The sequence below is a fragment of the Vicia villosa genome, linkage group LG2, assembly GCF_029867415.1.
Source record: "Vicia villosa cultivar HV-30 ecotype Madison, WI linkage group LG2, Vvil1.0, whole genome shotgun sequence".
NCBI lineage: Eukaryota > Viridiplantae > Streptophyta > Magnoliopsida > Fabales > Fabaceae > Vicia > Vicia villosa.
In genome coordinates, this window is record NC_081181.1 from 146,186,184 (window position 1) to 146,200,018 (window position 13,835).

At 31.3% G+C, this 13,835-nt stretch overlaps 1 protein-coding gene across 1 annotated transcript; it reads left to right on the top strand.

The window, feature by feature from the left end:
- Window positions 1-2,857: 2,857 nt before the first annotated feature.
- On the top strand, window positions 2,858-10,132 carry LOC131652348 (polycomb group protein EMF2B-like). Its single transcript, XM_058922191.1, has 15 exons — window positions 2,858-2,958; window positions 3,095-3,246; window positions 3,807-3,862; window positions 5,051-5,115; window positions 5,264-5,316; window positions 6,056-6,109; window positions 6,190-6,249; window positions 6,982-7,028; window positions 7,124-7,248; window positions 7,483-7,750; window positions 8,424-8,472; window positions 9,131-9,214; window positions 9,302-9,381; window positions 9,466-9,555; window positions 9,709-10,132. The coding sequence occupies exons 2-15, from the start codon at window positions 3,121-3,123 to the stop codon at window positions 9,830-9,832; spliced, it is 1,281 nt and encodes a 426-aa protein (XP_058778174.1). The 5' UTR covers window positions 2,858-2,958; window positions 3,095-3,120; the 3' UTR covers window positions 9,833-10,132.
- Window positions 10,133-13,835: the final 3,703 nt, after the last annotated feature.

Below are 13,835 nucleotides of genomic sequence, written 5' to 3' on the forward strand. Positions count from 1 at the left end.
AGTTTCTTTGTAAATTATTTTTACACAAAATTTTGTAACACTGTTTTTCAAAAAAATTACAAGTTTTTTATACTTTTTTTTTTCTAAATTAAAACATTAATGTTGACATTTTATAACATAAATATACATAATTGAAGATCAAAACATAGTCAAAATCGTAGATTTTTTAAGAAGTTGTATTTTAATTATGATTTGAGATAGCTTCAAAATTACGTGATTTTTTTTTAAATTTTGATGTATAAAAAAAAACTTAAGAATAACTATTCAAATCAAAATTTTATTTAAAGCTTTTATGAAAATTTTCTTTGTAAATTATGAAAAATAACTAATCAAATCAAATTTTTATAAAACTTCTTTGTAAATTTTTATTTAAAGCTTTTATGAAAATTTTTGTAACATTATAAAAATTATTTAAAAAAAAATTAAAATAAACGGGCCCTTTATATAAAAAAAACATGTTTCTTAATTTTGTATTTGGAATATAAATCATAAAATACGTCAAAATTAATCAAGCTTTAAAAGGATGAACAAGTCTAAATAATCCAGTTTTTTAAAATAAAAATAACTCAATATGATAATTCTAAAAAATAAAATTCTCTTTCAATTTTTATATGGACTAGAATTTTGAACAGTCCAATTAAACTCAACCAATAAAAAATAAAAAATAATAGAAAAAGTTATAAATTATGGATTTGGGTCTGAAAATTGAATTTATCCCAATTAATAACTCCACCTTCGCTTCTTATATCCGAACCCGATTTAATATGTACTCATGCAACAATAATATTTACATATAATTGTTATCTATTACTTAACATGCATCTCCATATATACTACACACAACAACATAAGAAAAATATTAAAAAAAAAAGAAAAGGCCAATAAATTTGATACATAATTTTTCAATATTATTTTAAAGAAATTTCTTTCAAATTTATCGATTTTAATTATTTTAAATTTAAGTATAATAAAATGGAGTCAAATTTATAAAAAATTTATAATATTACACACAAGTAAACTCTTATAAAGGGTAGTAAGTTGGTGGTGAATCAATAAACATTGATAGGTAAGGTGAAAAAAAATATAGAAAAGTAAATTTAAAGCAAAAAGTGTATAGTTGACATATTCATGTTTTTTCGAATAAAATTTTTAAATAACAATGTTTAAAAAAAAATTTACCAAAAAAACAAGTTTTTCAGAAAATTTACCAAAGTGTCTAGGTTTTGCAGGACCCCCTAGAGTATGCGCCAAACTATTTGGCGCATTAATACAAATTTTTTTAAAATAGTCAATTCATTTGACGTAAAAGTGTTAGTAAAAAGTAAAAAAAGAAAAAAAAGAAACATCAACATTGGCGCCAAATCATTTGGCGCATACACCTAATTTTTGTACTAATGCGCCAATTCATTTGGCGCATACTTCAGGGGGTCTTGCAAAACATAGACATTTTGGTAAATTTTCTGAAAAACTTGTTTTTTTTGTAATTATTTTTTTAAACCTTGTTATTTAAATTTTTTTTTCTGTTTTTTCAAGTCTTTAAGAGTTGGGATAAAAATAAGATGAACTATTTTAGAGAATTATTTCTACCATCCCAACACTTTAACCTAACACCCTCTAATTTTCGAAAATATCTATATTATCTATGATAAAATTTTAGTAAAAAGGACATATAAAAAATTAGGTATAACAAATAAAATATCTGCTATAAATAAATTTTTTTTTGTTGTTTATTAAAAGTCTGATATTGTGTTTCAAAAAATGGTGCGTGAAAAAATTTAATGATTTTTTTAAAAAACACTATCTTGTATTAGATTTTTACAAAACCTTGAAAAATATGGTAATGTGAAATTACCGGTTTATTTTAAAAACCTCCTTCATTTACCGAAATTTTAAAGGAGCTGCAAAAAATTTGGTACTGTATTTTTTAACGGTTGAGATTTTGTCGATAATTTTGTACGATTATGTTTGCACTAATAGTTGTATGTGGTGCAAAAATGAACTCAAACTTGTAAAAATAGGGATCGTGTGTTATTAAAAAGAACATCGTAAAACACCTCTCTATTCGTTAATGGCACGCGTGTACTTCAGCGGGTGAAACCTCTAAATAATTTTGGGCTCTTGGAAGACACCACATGCCTCGATCTACTGATAGCCAAATTGAATAATATGTCACCTGTCACTGAGAACAAAAAAGTGAGCAAGATCGAGTTTCGTGCACCATGGATTAATATTGATGAGAAGGTGAAATACAATCATATTTAGTCGAAGACTGATAAAGAATTGAAGGTTATGTGGAGAACAAATCACGGCAGGCTAACAAACGACCGATCGCGTTTGATGAGACAATTTTTAGATCTTCCAACGACATAATCAAGATGTTAAAACGTCCAAAATCATCTAGTAGTGTTTAACTTTTTTGTTATTTATTATATTAAGTTATGTAATTGTCTGTGTTAAATTAAGTTAATTATAATGTGTTTAGTTATGTTCATCTTACAATAATAAAAGTGACAAAACATTTTCTAACAAATTTTACGGTGCAAACATAATATACAAATAATTAAAAAACAATAATAATGTCAACTTTTTCACTTTCAGTTTTTTTTAAAAATTCGGTATGTTTGTTTGTATTTTTGAAAAATTCAGTAGTTGAAATTAAAAATCTGATATAAATAAGAAGTTTTTTAAAAATTCAAAATATCACAAATAAATAGTAAAATAGTATTAATTTGACAAGGTTAATATGATAAAATTATAAATATTTTTGGGGTGCCAGGTTAAAAGCTAAAATATGGGGGGTGGCAGTAAAAATTCTATCTATTTTGATTTTGGAACAAGCTAAGCCCAATAAGTATATACCACCCTTCCCTTAAAGCAAAAAAAAAAAAAAAAATCCCTTCTCCGTAGATCTCATCATCATCTCCGAAAAAGACCTCATTCTCGTTCTCTCTCACCTTCGTAAGCTTCTCTCACATCGATTACTCCATTTTCAGCTGCAAAAATCTTTATGATAAACCTTTCGTTTGACCTAACTGTGTTTGCGTGTAAGGTGTTGTAACAATGTGTAATTTGAGTTCGATTTCGTTTTTTGTAGGGTGAATTTCATCAGAGGCATTCAACATGTGCCGGCAAAATTCTCCGGTGCATAATTCCGCTGAAGATGAAATTGCAGCTGATGAGAGTCTTTTGATTTATTGCAAGCCTGTTGAATATTACAATATTATCTACCGTCGTTTTCTTCACAATGTAAATTATATCTTGCTCTTTTATATCTATATCTATTGATTTTGTGCTTTTATCTTAATCTTTACTTTTTGATTCTCATTAATTATGTGCCATAAACACCATTTATTGTTTCTGTGTTAATTTTTCCTCCGGTTATGGCACTTAAGATACTGAAAATGATTTGGTTTACTTAACGGGATTAGCTATTATGGTGAGCTGAGTTTGCTATCTATGTAACATTGACACCTCTGAAAAAAGACAAGTCAGGGTCGGTGTCCAAAACCAACACCAGCACTGACACTTACTTACATTTAATTTATTCTATTTTTCAAATTATTATTGGTGTCAGTGTCGGTGTCGTGTCTCCGGTGTCGGTAACTGAATGCCTAGATGAAATATAGCTGACTGATTTTATCTGATTGTTGAACATTTGAAGGGTCTTAAGCTTTTGTTCTAGGTTTGAATGTTGCTCTTAAAAATTGAAGTTAACATAGATGTGGAAATTTATTACTATTAGATTTGAATGAAAATCTATTGATTGATAGTTTGATACTCTTGGTTGGATTTCATTTCTCTTGCAGCCTAGTTTTCGGAAAAAATGTTTGAGCTATAAAATCAAAGCAAGGCGCAATAGGAGGTAAATCTTTCAACTATTATATACATGTATTAATTCATTTACTTTTAATTTCATCATTCCATTTGTCGAAGTACATTGCTCCTTCTACCATTTCTTTATTTACTGCTAATTTATTAACTCAACATAGTTTTTAAGAGTTGTACTGCTGGACTTTAAATATTTGGGGATTCTTGCAAGGCAACAAATCTCTGTCTTATTTTTTTTTTTTGAGAAAAAAGAATACCCATGGAGTAAAAGAGGAATTTAATTCGTGATGATTGGGAATTCTACTGTAAGAGAAACAAGAAGAATAATTATATAATTCATCAGTTCAAGAGAGAAACTAGCCCCCTTGCTTATAAAAAAAGAATCACAATTTTCAGTTATTTATCTTATGTAATATGCATTGTTTCATTAAGGAGCTGAAGGTGTTGAGGCAACAAAGTCATAAAAGCATATGGCTCACTGAAAAAAGGTGTTACTGTTAACATTAAGAGAAAGAGAAAAAGAAAACAAGACATTGTTTGGTTATTTTATTTTAATTTTTTACACAAACTAACTACTCAAGCATGTTATTCGTGGTAAAAATAAAACAATAAGATGGTCAATTTACAAAACCTTGGACTGCTTATTGCATTTTGTGCCTAGTCTCAAAGACATAATCAATTAGTTCTTTAACATGATGTCTTTTTAGCCCCTATTAGTATCACAAATAGAAAGCTAGATGGTTGTTTTTGAAGGAAATTTTACTGCTATCAATATGAGCATGGCACTAATGACATGCATCACTTGAATTAGAAGGGCATGCCTGATGTGTACCAGTGGCAAGCACCACACCGAGGGGTCAACTCCTTAACTAGTGAGATGCTGGTCGCTTGTGGTGCCCACTGCCCACTGTAGTGCCTTATTTGTTCCTTTTGGTGCCTTGGACTCCACTGACAAGGGATTTGTATAAGAAATTGTCTTTTTTATGAGCAACTAAGTCAAACTATAAAAGTAGATGGATAGGTTTTTTAGAGGGGCACAGGCTATGCTGATTAATATTTCAATACTATTGGCGGGTGGATTTATTCCTAGTTTAAGTAATCTGCACCTAATGTCTTTTTCAAAATTTACGTTCAATATCTGGTAATTCTTTTCCATGTTTGTTAGAGTAACGATTAACGAAATGAGTTGTTCTGCTATGCTTTATCCCTGTGTATCTTGAAGGTCGAGAACAGGAATTGTGATTTTCAACTATAGGGACTGTTACAACATGCTTCGAAAGACTGAAGGTACATTGTATTACCTATCTAATTATTATTCACTATGTTCAACAATGCATCTTAGTCTTACACTGCCTTCCTATGATGAGTGCATTTTTTGAGAGCAATCAAACTAGCCAACGTTACTGATACATTTGCTGTCTTCTTCCAAATGTAGTGACTGAAGACTTTTCTTGTCCATTTTGCTTAATGCAGTGTGCGAGCTCTAAGGTATATGCTGTGGTTTGTACTATACTAATTGCCTGTTTCATTCATAATTTAATAATTAGGGAGGTTGTTGTCCCTTTTTGCTTCGTTTGTACTATAGTAATTGCTTGTTTCATTCATAATTTAATAATTAGGGAGGTTGTTGTCCCTTTTTGCTTTGTATGTACTATAGTAATTGCTTGTTTCATTCATAATTTAATAATTAGGGAGGTTGTTGTCCCTTTTTGCTTTGTTAGAAGTTAACAGAAAAATTCAAAAAACTATTTTTTACAGGAAACAGATGAGTCTATATAGTTTGTGGTTGGTTCTACGATGTTGATAATTAATTTTTAATAAACTGGTTTTGTCATTTTTACTAGAGCTATATGACCTAGTCTGTTAAGGCTCCATTTACCTTGTGATATTTTTTTATTTATTTTAAATTTGTTCATTTTAGCTTGCCAATAAGAAGATGTGGGACTCTTAAAATGAACAATGTGATGGAAAGAAGATTGATGCAGTTTTGGAAACAAAAAAAAGATTCTTTTGGCATTTTCGTTGTTTTTTAAAAATGCATACAATTGATCGCTTTAAGAGTCTAGTATCTCTTTGTTAGCAAGTAAAGTTAACACAAAATTTAAGAAATGAAAATTGATTACGCTTTCACAAAGTAAATGGGGCCAAAGTTTCTCATTTTCTCAAAATCAATAGTTTGATTTTCCATTTTCTTTGCCAAATTATTAACCTCGGTTTATTTGTGCAGGGCTTGCGTTTACATCTTTGTGCATCACATGATCTGTTCAACTTTGAGTTCTGGGTTGGCAGCTGTACCTATAAAACCAACTATTAAATATTTGATTTATTCTAAATGGTTTTTAAACTAGTTCTATTTTATAGGTTACCGAGGATTACCAAGCAGTGAACGTCTCTGTGAAAATTGACATATTGAGATCTGAGGTCAGAACCTTCTGAAATTGGATTTGTGGTTAATGAATTATTTTGCTAAGGATTTTGTATTAAGTTGCCGTTGAATCTTGATTACTTTCAGAAGGAACTCATTGGTACTATTTAAAATCTAAGAGCTAGCTTAGTAATACATTGTTTTCCCTTTATGATTAACATCAATACATTCTCTTCCTGTTCCTAATGAAGTCATACAAGATATATCCCATAGAATCTTGTTTCTGTCGTGATTACCATAAAAATGCTGTGGGTAGTTTAGCTTTATTGGAGCTGTTTAGGTTTATGGGTGTATTGATGATGAAGTGATATAATGCGTTCTATAATTAAAGAACCTCTTTTTATGGTATCAATTCCACTGCCATTGGGTAGTGACTCTGACCTTAATATGGAACTATATCTCATGCCAGGATTAGATGCAGATCATGTTTATATTGTCCTTTTTTTTTTGCTACTGCTAAATGTGTCATTTGCCCGATGTATTGCTATAGGTGTGTTAAGCAAAGGCTGAACAGAGCATGCAGGTTTAAAGATGACCTAGTACTTGTCTGTCATGCCTGGAAACTTTCAACAGAACATTTGTCTCAAATGTGTCATCATGTTACTAAGATTGACTAATGGAACTTCCTTTTTGAAAGACTACTTGATTGGATTCTTCATTTAAAGTGTATGATTTGGTTTTGCTAACTTTTTAATTTGTTGACATGTATGACATTTATTCTCATGCAGAATGTTGCCGATGGAGTAACTCCACAATCAGAAACCTTCTTCTTCTGGTTAGTTGTTTATATTTAAAGCAGTCACTGATCAAATATTTTTTTTATAAATTTTTAAGATTATTGACTCTTAAGTTATTTAACAAACTGTACAGTTCAAGACCTCTAAAGCGCCGTAGAGAAAAAGACTCTGTTCAAAATGAGAAGCACGCCAATGTAAAGTTCCTGAAGTTGGATTCACCAGAAGGCACACCGAATGGGATACTGCAGAAAGACAATGGTATCAATCATATTTTGCCTGCTATAAGTATAAGAGAAACAATTTTAAAGACAATGTAACGACATTATTTTAGGGCCTAAAGCACATTAAATTGATATTCTTTTACTGTAGTAGATAGGGGAGGGACGAATACCCAAGCTTTTTTTTTCCAAGTGTGTTAATTAAGAGTAATGTTAAACAATTCATTGCCCATATATTATGTGGAATGGACTGAAATTCCAAAATTATTTGTAGGTGTCCTGTCCTACAAAGGGGAGAATATGTCTAGAGCATCTCACACTTTGCAAAATGAAGGAAATGGCGGGGTAAAATTTGGTCCTGATCATCCTAGCACCACAAATCACCTGGAACATGTAGATTCTAGTGTTAACAATACAGGTGTTTCAATTGCCATGCCCCAATCTTCTGAGGACCCTGAATGTGGGAAATCAATACATAGAAGTGATCCTGCTCTGCCAACTAAAGCAAAGAAATTAAATGCGGACCGTTCAGACTCAAAGAAGTATGTTGACTATGTTCACAAAACTTTGTTTCTTATCTTGGAATAATTTTAATTTTTATCTTGTATTTTTTGAAGATCTTAACTTCAGTTTTAAATGAATTTATCATATTTGACTATATTTTAAATTGTCTTTTATTGGATTTATTTACGTTATTGCTTAGTTGTTCATGTGATGAGATATAATTAGTTTCTACCAATCTTTTAATAACCGGACTGGGGATCGAACCTACAAAACCTTTGAGCTAGTTCAACCGGTTCAACCCCAAAACATACTTAGTTTCTACCAATCTTTACAAAAAACCCCGGTAAAACCAACTGTGGTTCAATCAAGTTCATTGATACTATTGTTCAAATGGCTGAGTTGATCGGGTTAGTACAGTTTTTAAACATTGGTTTCTGTGTCACAAACATATGTGTACGTGTGTAGTTGCTGATAGATGTGATAATTTTTTAAGCATCAAGTTGTATGGGTTTAAATTCTAAGAAATGTTCGATATTTGTTAATAGTACAAAGCCAAAAGCCTGTTTGAGTTGTACAATTCGTGTATTCTGTATTGAGTAGCCATGTTCTGTGATTGAAGTTTTATACTGTTGCATCATCATATTTTTTTTTAATCTTACAAAGTCCTGATATGAGCATTTTGTTTCATTTTTGTCAAAATTGTTTCTCCAGTCGTATCCTCCTGCAGAAGAGGCAGTTCTTTCACTCGCATAGAGTTCAGGTAATTAATTATCTTAGATCTCTGATTTTTATTCACTTAATGTGCCTCGTAACTTGGTTGGTGCATGGATTATTTTATGGAGAAGTTAATATAAGTGAATTACGGGTTCTTTTGATTTCTTAACTGTAGAGATCCCCCCTCCCTTTTTTTGTTCAATAGCTATCTAGCATACCTTATATGGATTCAATACTATGCTGGTTATCCTCATTTTGATTTCTTAACTGTAGAGATCCCCCCTCCCTTTTTTTGTTCAATAGCTATCTAGCATACCTTATATGGATTCAATACTATGCTGGTTATCCTCATTTTGATTTCTTAACTGTAGAGATCCCCCCTCCTTTTTTTTGTTCAATAGCTATCTAGCATACCTTATATGGATTCAATACTATGCTGGTTATCCTCATTTTGTAGTTACCAATTATTACTAGCTTTTAGAAATTCAATTTTATCTCTAACAAACAAGAGCGCGCGGGGTCAATGTTTACTGAAGGGCTACTTGTTTTCTATCTTGGGAATTAAATAGATTATATAAAATGTATGGATTAATCCATACAATTTGCATATTGTCTAGCTTTAACACTTTTTATATCGATTAATAAGATAATAAATTTGATTTGTTTCTAAGTCCATCTATTATTTTGTTGTGTGTTCATTGAAGCCCATGGCACCAGAACAAGTGGTATCAGATCGGGATAGTGAAGATGAAGTGGATGATGCAGTTGCTAACCTGGAAGATAGAAGGGTAGGCTTAAAATATATTTCAAAAACTTGTTTTTCCTCTTTTACATATTTCAAAACCGTTGTTTATTGTTGAACTGTAATGTTGCAGATGCTTGATGATTTTGTAGATGTTTCCAAAGATGAAAAGGAGTTCATGAATCTTTGGAACTCTTTTATGAAGAAACAAAGGTGTCCACTGATGACCACCATACCAAATGTTATGTATTATGCGTATGATTATTGTTGATATATCGTGTTTTTACTGTGGTGTAGGGTACTGGCTGATGGTCATATGCCGTGGGCTTGTGAGGCATTTTCCAAGCATCATGCAGAAGAGCTGATCTCTTCCCGAGCTTTACATTGGTACTCATTTTGTTTTTTTCTTCCACTATCAGTTATTTAAGTTCTGTAGTTTCCCTGCTAAAAGGATTTCTTCTAAAGGAGTTCTGGAGTATCTCATTTTTTTGTTTATTAAAAAAAAACTGTTTTTGAAATATTTTAAATATTCATATTCAGGTGTTGGTCATTATTCATGATCAAACTTTGGAATCATGGTCTTCTTGATGCGTGCACAATGAACAACTGCAGTTTAATATTAGAGCGCTTCAAAATCGGGGGATCCGATACTGTCACAAATTGAAGACAAACTGACTCAACCAAAACAATATACAGTTTTTGCTTGCCTTTTCTCTTATTAAATTGTACTACATTAGTCATATTAAGGTGTATGCAACTAAAATATGGGGGGTTGGGGGAGGTCTCTTAGGTATGTTTCTTACTGAATTACATATTCCCTAAGTTATATAACACCAAAAAAAAAATTTAAAATGAAGATAAACATGTATAAAGTACTCTAGTTTTATAATATCTGCTTAAAAAAATGTTTTATTACATTATACACAATTTTTCTGATTTTTACTGAGATTGAAATGTTATAATTTGGCCGTCTTCAAGTTGTTAGTTTTTTTTATTGGATTGGTTTGGGGTGATTAATGATATTCTAACAGAATATTTCCATTGCGAGTGTCTTATAGATTTTTATAAGTTGATGAATCCGTATTTTATCTTTTAGTTTATTGGAGTAATTTGATTTGGCAAAGCTGTAAGTATAATTTTTTGAAAGTATTTTAAAAGAGATGGTAGATTTTTACCATTAAAGTAAAAATGTATGAGTTGTTTAAGTATAATGTAGCATTTTTTTTTTGGGCTACTTAGTACTAGTAGTAGTCTGTGTAATTTAAAATGAACTCTTTAAATAATAATTATTGGAGATGCTCGTAAAAAATAAATCTATAAATTGTTACTAGAATTGTTTAGTAGATGATCTTTTTTATATAAATAAAAAAGAAATCTATAAAATGTTATGAATATTGTTTAGTAGATGTACATTTTTTCTATTTATAAATTTATTCCTAGCATGTTATCAAGTGATGACTTTAATGTTAGGATAGTTTTTTTTTTTCAATATCTTTTGACTAATTTAATTTATGATATCTCAAATTTTATTTTATTATTGTAAAAGGTCTAGATTAATTGGCTTAAACCGACATTTCTTCCGGCATGAAGTTGGTTGACTCGAGTAACAAATGACTTTGCTACTTGCAAAGAACTAGAGTAAAAGATAAAATGAGACTACCATAAAGTCAAAAAATGCAATGTGTTACATCCTTAGCTGTCTCATCAAAATAATCAACAATGAAATTTGTAAAGCTAGCTCGATTCGAGTTAAAACCTATCTTATCTTGCTTTTCGATAGTTGGGTCGAAAACTTCACCAGTTGGTCGAAGGCAAGTGATGAAAGCCACATCGAACAATGTTGGTTAATAATGCCTAAATGCAGTTTAAAGGTGCTCATCGAGTCTTCCCAAAAATGAGGCGCATCAAGTAGCATGTTTTGGTTGTAGGCCTACCCTAGATAATTGAATTAAGTCGAAAAGACTTTGGTCTTTCAAGATATGACTGTTTTTGGCTTATATCTTATTTAACTAGTTGATATAGTTCGACTGATCGGTGTGGGGGAAGAATGAAAGACGCGGAAGACATATAAGAGAAGTCTAAGGTTTTTTTTTTTACAGTCGCGAAAGGTTTAGTGTGTTCATAACAAGGAAAAATCTCCCTAGCTTTTTCCAAATTCACATTAAGACTAGTGAAAGGACCTAGAAAAGCACACGTAGTATCAAAAATGTTGAAAGAGATTAACACATGAGATTTTCAAATTGAGGTTTTTTCTTCTTCAAGTGGAGGTTCAAGAACGAATAGTTTCTTTCCAACAAGAATAGAGGTTCTAATGAATGCAACAAGAGAAATCTTCGGTTTTGAATTTGATTTGGACGCCATTTGAGTTGAAATGAGTGAAGTTTCGCAGAAGAAGATTGAAGTTTCTCTGGTTTTTTTGTTGAAGAAAGGAAGAGAAATGAGAGAAATAGAGAAGAAAACTATTTATAGCTTGAGGAAAAATGTCTTTCTTTTTTCCAAAGAAAATCTTAAAAGGTTTTGATAAGTGTCCCACGAAGAGTGAGAAAAAGGAGTTGAGATCGCGTGTGACCCACAACTTCCTAAGAAATTAGAACCATGATGGGTTCTTCTAATTTCGCACGTCTCAAAAATATGTTTTAGTAGGTAGCCATGATGATGGTGACATGAGAGCATAACTCAGAATAGTGATGGAACTTCAAAAATGCCACTTGTCTCTCAGATGAATTGAAAGTGGCATTTTTGGGGGACAATTTGTTAGCTAAGAAATTTCACTATGTAAACTCGATAAGAGGAAATGGTCGAAACTTCTGCATGAGCGTAAGACAAGATTGTATACGTTTTCAACATGGGAAATTTTAAGGCGAAATGCCAATAATCAACCTACTAAGAATGTGGTATGGGACTTAGCGAAATTTCCAAAGGATAAAAGATGACTAGTTCGACGGGTCGAAGGAGATTCGACTGAAGGAATTTCAAATCAAACCGAGTAAGTGTTTTTTGATCTTATCTGAATGCGCCATATGGTTTCATTCTAGTCCCATTATTTTTTTTCCACATATTCTAGTAGATCGGGGACCTCCTGCCTGATGTTGGAGGTAACTACCTCCATTCTTTGGTGACCCTGGTATGGATCTGAGTTTGGATCTAGAATGACCCATTTGTGAAATTTTTGTGGGAATTAGGAGTCAATTTCCACAAATGGGGCCACTGTTCTGCTGTGGAACCATAATTAGTAGTAAGTTAATGTTGAGGAATCTTGAACTGGTGGTGCTAATCTGTGATATGGAAACGCGGGCTGGACCTTTAAGGTTAACACTCCAAATTAGTTTAAGATTCAAGATGAGTGTAGTAAAAACTGGAGATTCGAAAAAATGTACCATGCATTTTGTGTGAGATAACTTTTATACCTCGAGTCATGTGAAGTAGATTGACATTAATTTGGGTCTAAGCTCCTAGGCCCGAAAAACTTATCATTATTGTGTTATTACTTTATTACTTTATGGTGTCATGTATCTTAACTATAAAAACATTTATAATTTTTTTGTGTAACTAGATGGATGACAACCTATATGAGAATTTGGATGAAAGTTTAGATGATAGTTTTTGTAAGAGTGTTACAACTTTATGAAAGGGACATTGAGGTCGAACATAATAATAGAAATCAATATCATATTGTAATGGTTGAGCTTTCTTTTATGGTTATAAACCATGTGTTGAAATAAAATGTCAAAGAAAAAGAAACTCTCTTCGACCACAAATGGTATACATAATTGATAACAAAAAACGATAACAAGTTTTTTGAGCAATTTCAAATGACGAAACAAAACAAGTCTTTCATTATTGGATATTCAAGTTAACCAATAATTTTGAATTAACACCTACTAAACATATTGGAGTAGAGGAAAGTGTTGGGATGTTCTTATACATGATAGGGCAACCTTTTTCATAGAGAAGTTCTCAAGAGCGATTTTAAGGTTCTGGTGAGACCATTCATAAACATTTCACTAAAGTTTTAAAAGTTGTATGCAAGTTGGGGGAAAACATCATTAAACTTATTTATTATATTAACTTTTCTTCTCAATACAATAGAAATGATAATTAATATTGGTCTTACATTAAAAAAACTGTACAGGGGCAATAGATGACCCACATATTAAAATACACACCACCAACATAGAAACAAAAACCTTTGTTTGATAGGAATTGACATATAAGTACTAATTTGACTGTTGTGTGTGATTTTAATATGTGTTTTACTTCTGCATTGAGCGGATGTAAAAGATCTGTTCATGATTCAAAGATTCTTACGAGTACTCTTTGTAAATGTAATTTGCAATTTCCTTATCCTCCTATTTTGGGTTAGTCAAAGACCCAATACAGGAAGATCCAAACATCCAACCAACCAGACACGACCCAATCAAAAGTCTCTAACATATATAATCAATGTACGTGAGACTTAAGAGACACTTGGACGTTGGACGTTGTAAGGGAGGAGAGGTTTGATTTTAAAGTCATAAGTAAGAATGCAACCAAGTCTGAGATTGCGCAGCTGGAAGTTTGTGTTGAACACAATGGCTCTTTTGATAAAAACATGAAGGTAAAACATATTTGGTTAGCAGTAAATGTACCTAAATTCTAACCATGTGTCTTTGTAAAACGGTAACAAA

Coding starts and splice junctions, on each gene's coding strand:
- LOC131652348 (XM_058922191.1), top strand. CDS start 3,121: ATGTGCCGGCAAAATTCTCCGGTGCATAATTCCGCTGAAGATGAAATT. Junction 5,116..5,263: donor CATGCTTCGAAAGACTGAAG/GTACATTGTATT, acceptor TTCCAAATGTAG/TGACTGAAGACTTTTCTTGT. Junction 9,556..9,708: donor TCTTCCCGAGCTTTACATTG/GTACTCATTTTG, acceptor ATTCATATTCAG/GTGTTGGTCATTATTCATGA.